Genomic DNA, 9,612 nt, shown 5'->3' on the forward strand with positions numbered 1-9,612 from the left:
AAAAGGGAAAAGGACACACATGTACAAATAATTTATAACAGTCCTTTTCATGGTGGCAAAATATTGGAAACTGAGGGGATGCCCATCATTTGGGAAATGGCTGAACAATTTGTGGTATATGAATGCAATGGAATATTATTTTTTTTCCATAAGAAATGATGAACAGTCAGATTTCAGGAAAAAATGCAGAGACTTTTACTAACTAATGCAAAGTGAAATGAGCAGAACCAGGAAAACATATCCATAGTATCAGCAACATTGTATGATGCTCCAGACCAGACCAGAGAATGTTTTTTTTTTCACTAAATTTATTCTTTCTCTTAGCTTTTTTTCTTTTGATCTGTTTTTTTCTATTCTGTGACTATTATGAAAATACATATGATAACATATGTATAAATCATATCAGACTGCCTACCATTTTCAGAAGAAGGGAGGCAGAGGAGAAGAAGAATATTTGGAACTCAAAATCTTATCAAAATGAATGTTGAAAATTTTCTTGTCATGTAACTGGGAAAAAATAAAATACGATTTAAGAAAAAGGACACAGTAGTTAATGACTATAGTAATATATTATTTGTTATACCCAAAGGCCCCAGTTTCTGGGATAAGAACCCACTCTTTGAAAAAAAACTACTGGGAAAACTGTAAGAGATTATGGCAGTAACTAGGAATAGATCAAAATCTCACATCATATACCAAAATAAAGTCTAAATGGGTACATGATTTAGATATAAAGGCTGATAATATAAGCAAACTGGGAGAGCAAGGAATAGTTTACCTATCAGAACAGAAGAATTCATGACCAAACAGGAGATAGAGAATATTACATAAAGCAAAATGGATAACTTTGATTCCATTAAATTGAAAAGTTTTTGCACAAACAAAGCCAATGCAACTAAGTATAGAAGGAAGGTAGAAAACTGAGGAAAAAATTTTAAAACCAGTGTCTCTGATAAGGGCATCATTTCTAAAATATATAGAGAATTAAATCAAATTTATAAGAATACAAGTCATTCCCCAATTGATAAATGGTCAAAGGATATGAAAAGGCAGTTCTCAGATGAAGAAATCAAAGCCATCTATAGTCATATGAAAAAAATGCTTTAAATCACTATTGATTAGAGAAATGCAAATCACAATAACTCTGAGGTACCACATCACACCTATCAGATTGACCAACATGACAAAACAGGAAAATGATAAATGTTGGAGAAGATGTGGGAAAATTGGAACTCTAGTGCATTGTTGGTGGAGTTGTGAAATGATCGAACCATTTTGGAGAGAAATTTGGAACTGTGCCCAAAGGGCTATAAAAATGTGTATACCATTTGATCCAGCAATAGCACTTCTAGGGCTACATCCCAAAGAAATCATACAAATAGGAAAAGGACCCTCATGTACAAAAATATTTATAGCCACTCTTTTTGGCAAAGAATTGGAAATTGAGAGGATGCCCATCAATTAGGGAATGGCTAAACAAGTTGTGAAATATGAATGTAATAGAATACTATTGTGCTATAAGAAATGATGAACAGGCTGACTTTAGAAAAACCTGGAAAGACTTGTATGGTCTGATGCTGAGTGAAGTGAGCAGAACCAAGAGAATGTTGTACACAATAACAGCCATGTTGTGTGATGACTAATACTAATAACCTTAAGCCTTTCCAGCAATACAAGGATCTAAAACATTTCCAGAGACCTCGTGATGGAAAATGCTATCCACATCTAATGAAAGAACTATGGAATTTGAATGCAGATCGAAGCATACTATTTGCTATTTTTTTTCTCTTCTGTTGAGTTTTGTTTCCTGTTTCTAGTGGTTCTTCCTATTGGTTCTCATTCTTACTTACACCATCACTAATGTGAAAATATGTTTAATAAGAGTTTATATGTATAGCCTATATCAGATTGTGTGCTATCTTGGGGAGGGTGGTGGGGAGGAAGGGAGAGAAAAAGTTTAAACTCAAAAGCATATGGAAATGATTGTTGATAATTCAAAATAAATTAAGAAAAAAAGAAAAAGAAAAAACAAAAAAGAAATACATTTTTTCTGGACTATGAGAAGAAAAACTTAAGACTATCAAAGAATCAACAAAAAATGTGAAAGAAGGTGACCTAGTGGTACCAGATCTCAAACTATATTATAAAGTAATAATCATTAATTTAGTTTGGCAATCTATAAGAAATAGAGTGATTGATCAATGGAATAAATTAGTTACATAATATACAGAAGAAAATGATTTTGTTTCATAGACCCAATGTTCCCAGCTTGGTGGTAAACACTTTTTTTTTCCATGAAAATTGTTGAGAAAACTAGAAAGTTTTCTGGTGGAAACTAGATATAGAGCATTGTATGCCAAGATAAACTCAAAATGAGTAAGTAGTTTGAACATAAATGGTGATATAATTTAAAAAAATAGGGGAGTATAAAAGAAATTGCCTGTCAGATCTGTGGATAGGTGGAGAGATTCACAGGAAGTAAAATGCATAAATGTGATTAATTCATTCAATAAACATTCATTAAGTGTCTACTATGTGGCAGGCACTTTGTCAAGCATTGAGGATACAAGAAAAACAAATCAAAAGACAGTCCCTTCCTTGAAGGAGCTTACAATTTAATGGGAGAGACAACATGCAAAAAAACATATACAAAGCAAGCTACATATGTGATCAATAGGAAAAAAAATAAAAGAGAGAAAACACTGGAATTAAAAAGAGTTAGAGATTTTAGTTGGGTCTTAAAGGAAGTTACAGAGGTCAGTAGTCAGAGCAAAAGAAGGATTGTGTTACAGGAATAGGGTGCAGCCAGAGAAAGAGCCAAGAGATAGAGTTTTCATTTGTGGAACACTCAGGCCAGTTTCATAAGACAGAAGAGTACATGTTATGTGTAGGAAGACTAGGAAGTTAAGAGGAGGATAGGCTCTGAAGGGTTATGAATGTCAAACAGAGCATTTTGTATTTGCTTCTAGAGGCAACAGGAAGTCACTTGAGTGGGTGGCAGAGTTGGAAGGTGGGAATGGTCAGGGAGGGAGGAGGTTAATGTGATCAGATCTGCATTTTGGAAAAATCACTTGGAAGTCTGAATGGAGAATGGACTGGAGTAGGGAGAAACTTGAGGCAGATAGATTCACCAGCAAGCTATTGTATTTATCAAGACCTGTGGTGACTACTCTACATTAGTGTGGTGGCAATTTCAGAGGAGAGAAGAGAGTGCATTTGAGAGATGTTGCAAAAGTGAAATCATCAGGCTTTGACAACAACTTGGCAACAACTATGTTGAGAGCCTGAGGGATTGGCAAGATTATATTACCCTCAATAGTAATAAGGAAAGGTAGGAGTGGAAAGGGTTTAGGGGAAAAGATAATGAGTTCCATTTTGGACATATTGAGTTTATTTTGTCTACTGAATATCCAGTTCAAGATGTCTAAAAGTGGTCTCCTGGTTCCATGTCATCCTACCTGCCTACCCGCCCTCCAGTCCTTTACCTGCTACCCAGCCGCGTGCCCTTGCCTCTCTCCCCTTGCCCCTTCTCCTTCTGGCCTACCGACCCCACGCAGACATGTCCCAGAGCCCCGAATACACGTCCTTCTTTGCCATCATGGGCACCTTGGCTGCCATGGTCTTCAGCCATGAAATTCATGTTTTTTTGCATGTTGTCTCTCCCATTAAATTGTAAGCTCCTTCAAGGAAGGGACTGTCTTTTGATTTGTTTTTCTTGTATCCTCAATGCTTGACAAAGTGCCTGCCACATAGTAGACACTTAATGAATGTTTATTGAATGAATTAATCACATTTATGCATTTTACTTCCTGTGAATCTCTCCACCTATCCACACTTTATGGCACAGCAAAAAGTGGCACTGGTATTGCAGCCATGTCAGTTATACGACCTGAACTGATCGTGAAGTCAGTCATTCCTGTCTTCATGGATGGTATCATTGCTATATATGCTTTGGTGGTGGCTGTTCTCATTGCCAACTCTCTGCCACCAGAAATGACCCTGTTTAAGAGCTTCCTTCAGCTGGGAGCAGGCCTCAGCACGGTCCTGAGTGGGCTGGCAGCTGGCTTTGCCATTGTCATTGTAGGTGATGCTGGTGTTCGGGGGACAGCACAGCTTCCCCTACTGTTCGTAGGGATGATCCTGATTCTGATCTTTGCTGAGGTGCTTGGGCTGTATGGCCTGATTGTGGCCCTCATTCTCTCTACAAAGTAGACCCTGTTTTTCCATTCTTCCCAGTGCCCCACCTTCTCCCCCCAACTCACCCCTTCAGCCACAGAGTATGATATAAAGACCTGTCCTGAATCACCCCATCCCTCCCAATTCGCTCCAGAATGAATGTCCTGACATCTGGTGCAGTTGTCCAGTTGGTAGTTGGTCTTGTAAATGCTCAATGTCTTAGTGACTCTTCTGTCTGTGTCACACCACACCAGATTGGATGGTGCCTGAACTGGACCCGGCTGGAGCTGAGGCCCCCTAGGACCAGCCAGGCAGCTGTGCAATCTCCCTACCCATTTGCCATTAGTATTATGTGTATAAAGATGAATTAGAATTGTCATTTTTCTCTTCACTGTATGTTTATTTACAAAGATTTGACATGTTCATAACATTTATGGAGCAAGAATTTTCAATTTTCCATGCTATATATTAATCTTAAATACAGGTAAATTATTGCACTGTGGGGTTAAGTGTCAAGTGCTGAGAATTCCTTAGATGTGATAATTTGAAATTCAAGATTGCTGTAGTGTCCTGGTATTAGTAAGAATTGTATGATTTGGGAACATGTGGAACATGTGTTTCTAGTGGTGTTGTGTAGCATGGGGCTAGGGCTCACAGTGATGTTTCCAAATAAAATTATGACTGGAAAAAAAAAGATGTCTAAAAGACAGTTGGAGATGAGATATTGGAGGTCAGGAAAGAGATCGTGGCAGGAAAGGTAGATTTCAGAATCATGAGCATAAATATAGTAAGTAAATCCATGGAAGCTGATGAGGCCACCAGGTGATGCATGAAGGGAGAAGAGGACCCAGGGCAGAAACCTGAGGAAGATTTACAATTACAGGACATGATCTGGATAAGGATCCAGCAAAGGAAAAACAGAAGATAGGTAAGAAGAAAACCAACAACATAGAGAGAAGAGAGTTATCAAGGAGGAGAAAGTTATCAATAGTGCCAAAGACTTCAGAAAGGTAAAGGAGAATAAGAATTGAGGAAAACCCATTGGGTTTGGCAACCAGGATATCATTAATAACTTTGGAGAGAGCAGTTTCAGTGAAATGACAGTTTAAGAAGTAAAATTGCTAGGGGTGAAGGGAATGAGAAGAGAAGAAATGGATTTATCTATTGTAGATGGCATTTTCAAAGAGTTAAGCTACAAAAGGTAAAAGAGAAATAGGATGAATTCAAGAATGGAAAGATCAAGTGAGGGTTTTTTTTTTCAAGATAGGGGAGAGATGGGAATGTTTGTAGGAAGTAGGGTACCCTGAACACTCTTCTGTCTCCATCAGGGTTCATGATGCCTCAGTGTTCCCAACACCAATCCATGGTTATGAAGTAACTCTCCAAGTCTCTCTCCCTCCCCATTCTTTTCCCCTCACTATCTGCCTCCCTCCACCATCCTATCCCTGTCTGACTCTGTGCAACTCTCCCCTCCACCCTGTGCCATTTGTCTCTGTATTCACTCCCCACTGCCATCATGGTCTTTCTCATTGAGTATCCAAAGAACCTAGTGTGCCTGTCTTAAATAAACGCAGGGGTAACCTGCTATGGTCTCATTCATAATTCAATTCCATTAGTTAATTAACAATTCAATCATGAAACTGAGGAAAATGTTTAAGCCAAATTTCTCTGATAAAGGTCTCATTTCTCAAATATATAGAGAACTGAGCCACACACACACACACACACACACATATATGTATATATTAAGGAAAAGAGCTCTATTCCAATTCACAAATGGTCACAGGATATGAACAGGCAATTTTCAGAGGAAGAAACAAAGGCTATCAATGTATATAAAATGCTCTAATTCACTAATAATTAAAGAATTGTATATTAAAACAACTTTGAAATATCACATCACACCTATCAGACTAGGTTCCATGATTGATTTGGAAAATCACAGCATGGGAAAATAGGTACACTAATGCACTGATGTTGGAGCTGTGAATTTGTCTAACCATTTTAAAGAACAATTTGGAATTATGCCCAAAGGAGTATTAAACTATCCATACCTTTTGGCTCAGCAATCCTGTTACTAGGTCCATACCCGAAAGAGACCAAAGAAAAAAGAAAATAACACATATAGATATAAATATGTATAGCAGCTCTTTGTGTTGGGAAAGAGCTGGAAAGTGAGGGGATGCTCAGTGGGGAACAGTTGAACAAGTTATGGCATAGTAATGTAATGGAATACTCTTGGGTTGTAAGAAATGATGAATGGAATGGTTTCAGAAATATCTGGAAGAATTACATGGACCAATACAAAGGGAACCAGGTAGACAACTACATAGTAATAGCAATATTATAAAGATAACCAACTGAAAGACTAGTAAGTTATCAAAACAATGATGCAACACAAATGACTCATAATGTAAAATATTATCCACCTCCAGACAGAAATCTGAAGGGCTCAGAGTGCTAATTGAAGCATTTTTTTTCTTTTTTTAAAAATTTTCTTTGCTTTTGTTATGGGAGAGGGGAACATGGGTAATACAAAAATATGTTTTATATGATTTCACATGTAGGACAGGTATCATATTTCTTGACTTCTCAATGGGTGTGGGAAGGGCTGGAGGATGGAAGGGAAATGGGAAATGAAAAAAAAATAGTTTTTTTTAAAAAGGTACTTAAAGAGGATACAGAGCTGATGCCCTCATTAGATAAATTTCCACTTGACGAGCTCAAGATAACAAATACCATTTACCACAGAAACCAGGGTGAGTCTTACCACTTGAAGTAGAACTTTTGGAATCTTCATGATCCACCTATTTTTAGTAATTAAATAGGATAAATAACTTTACTTGATCTGAGACAAAACAAAATAATAAATTAGGTGTGAAAGGGCTGAGCTAAACAGCAATTGCTCAATGAAACTGAGATATTCACAGGTTTACCACATTAGCATTCTGCCTACAATTAATGTCTTTTAAGGAAATCACATTATTCCAGAAGTTGATCATCTTATCTTGGTCACATTATATCTTCTCTGTGATTGCTACCAATATTCCAAAGGTTGACCTGAAGTAGTTCTGTGGAGATCTACTAGGGCCAACCAAAAGTTAGGAAATAGAATAACCACGACATAACTGTGATGCAACTGTTGATTATTGTAAGAAAACTTGGAACCATAACAGGAAAAGGTACAGTATAGAATGCAGAAGGAAATAGTAAGCAACTGTCAGAGACACTAAAAGGTATTCCAGAATTGAGGAAAGTGGATGAGACATGAGCAAGACAAATTAGGTAAAACATTATGTTTATTATAAGAATCAACATGTTACAAAGGTGGAAGAATGTTAAAATCAGGAAGTGCCAAAGATGAGGTTACTGAACGATCAGAATTATCAGCAGGTCAACATTAGTGTTTAAAAGCATAGTGAGACTGATGGGTCAGTGAAATTGCTTGAATAAAAATGAGTTGTGGACTTCTGTCTATGTATGTTTAGAATTTAAAAACCCTTTCACTTAGGCAACAGTGTATAATCAAATATAATTTTATGCAACAAATGTAAGAAGTAGACAGACCAGGAGCGATAACTGGGTCCTCACTTTCCAAGATGTGTGACCTTAAGTGAATTCCTTAATTTCTCATTTCACTTCTCTAAAATGACGGTTTATATCAGGGATTATCTAAATTCCTTCCTGTTGTAATAGTTCACTATTTTTTTTAATATGAAAACAGTTTACAAACTTGGTTTAGTGGCCAGGAATTAAATTCTATATTGAAAGGACTACACAACATGTAACAAACCACTTTCCATAACCAACTGACACATTATTCAGGGGGAATAGACTAAGAAATCTGGTCCATAAATCATGTGATTTTTCAGAATTATTTCAATGCAAGAATTCTTTGATTATACAGCTTTCTCAAAATAGGTGGTAGTGCTCTATCTGAAGATTTTGTTGAAGCTACCAGAAAGTTGGTTCAGTTATTTGTGACAGATTGCTAGATTTAGGCTCATTAAAGTTAAATTTGTTGTCATCATTTCATCCTTCATTCCTGTCCAATCTTGTTACCCTCCAAATTTCTTCTGCTATGCCAAAGGAACTTTTTCACCCAGCAAATATATCTGAACTTCTCACCTTGGAAGAACCCATTACCCATCCAGCCTCTTCCTTTGTTTTACTGCTTCTTCCTAGCACTACCATTATCAGTCAGTCAGACCAAGGCCAGTCATGTCACCATTCCTCTCTAGCTTAACTCTGCATTCTCTTCACTTCCTTTCTGATGCCAAAGACCTCTTCACCAAGGAAACGTATCAAACCTGAATTTATCAAAATGGAAATATCCTCTACCTTTTGGTCTCCTCCTCTGATTAAGTGGTTCCTCCTAGTATCTCCACGCTGAGGAGAACATCTAAGGCAACCATATCTGTATTTCCCTCTAGGCTGTACTCTCGATTATCTGGACTTTCTCTAACATGCCCCTATGAATGCACCCCATCCCTTTCTCTCCCTTTATTTTATGTATCTTCTCATGCTGGAATGTGAGCTCCTTAAGGTCAGAGACTGTCTTTTTTTTCTACTCATATTTGTATTCTCTGAATTTAGCACTGTGCCTGAACCATAGGAAGCATTTAAGAAATGATTGTTGACTTAACTATAACTGCTCCAGCTTCACAACTCAAATTTCCACAACTGGACCGAAGATTTTTTTTTTTTAAATCAGTGTCTATTTTCTCTTTTTCATATAAACAAGTAAAAATGACATACATTGGTCCAAATTTTACCACATATGATCATAGATTTAGAGTTTGAAGGGACAAAGAAACCATCTAGTCTATCCCCACACCCTACTTTTTTTTTTTAACAGTAAAGGAAACAGAACCAGAGACGTTAAGTGACATACAGATTTTGAACCTAGGTCCTCTTGCTTCAGAGTTCATGGGGCTTCTTCCATAGCATACTATCTCATCTCAAAAAGTTTAGGAAGTTTATATTATGATAAAAAAATCTAGCATTTTCATAACCCATAGGGGTCAAATTAATAAATAACCTGTAGATTACATTTGAGCTCTTCCATGGAGAGAAAGGTAGGAGGAATGGAAAGCTTATATTACTGTCTTTGCTCTCTGGATCAACTGTGAAGATTTCATCTAAAGCATAGTTTACACTTGCGTCTTCCTCATTGCCCAGGTTAGCAACTAATTGGAGCATATCTCAAAAGCTGGACCTCTGCAATTCTCCCCATAGGATTGCTGTTTCTACATGTATGTGTGTGTGTATATGTGTGTGTATGCATGCATGCAAGTACTGGTGATAGTCTGCTTTTTTCAATTGCCTAGCTTTTTATTTTTATACATATGTGTGTAATATATACATATATGCATACACACACATATACACACACATACATACATACATGTGTATACATACATACATACATACATA

At 37.0% G+C, this 9,612-nt stretch overlaps 2 protein-coding genes across 2 annotated transcripts in view; one reads left to right on the top strand and one right to left on the bottom strand.

Moving 5' to 3' along the window:
* EYS (eyes shut homolog) overlaps positions 1 to 9,612 on the bottom strand; it is a 294,766-nt gene that overhangs the window by 173,079 nt on the left and 112,075 nt on the right. The window lies entirely within an intron of this gene.
* LOC114036441 (V-type proton ATPase 16 kDa proteolipid subunit-like) lies at positions 3,560 to 4,212 on the top strand. The gene is made up of 2 exons (XM_027852908.1): positions 3,560 to 3,627; positions 3,822 to 4,212. The coding sequence occupies exons 1-2, from the start codon at positions 3,560 to 3,562 to the stop codon at positions 4,210 to 4,212; spliced, it is 459 nt and encodes a 152-aa protein (XP_027708709.1).

The sequence above is a fragment of the Vombatus ursinus genome, unplaced genomic scaffold (genome assembly GCF_900497805.2).
Source record: "Vombatus ursinus unplaced genomic scaffold, bare-nosed wombat genome assembly UNPS02009835.1, whole genome shotgun sequence".
NCBI classification, from domain to species: Eukaryota; Metazoa; Chordata; class Mammalia; order Diprotodontia; family Vombatidae; genus Vombatus; species Vombatus ursinus.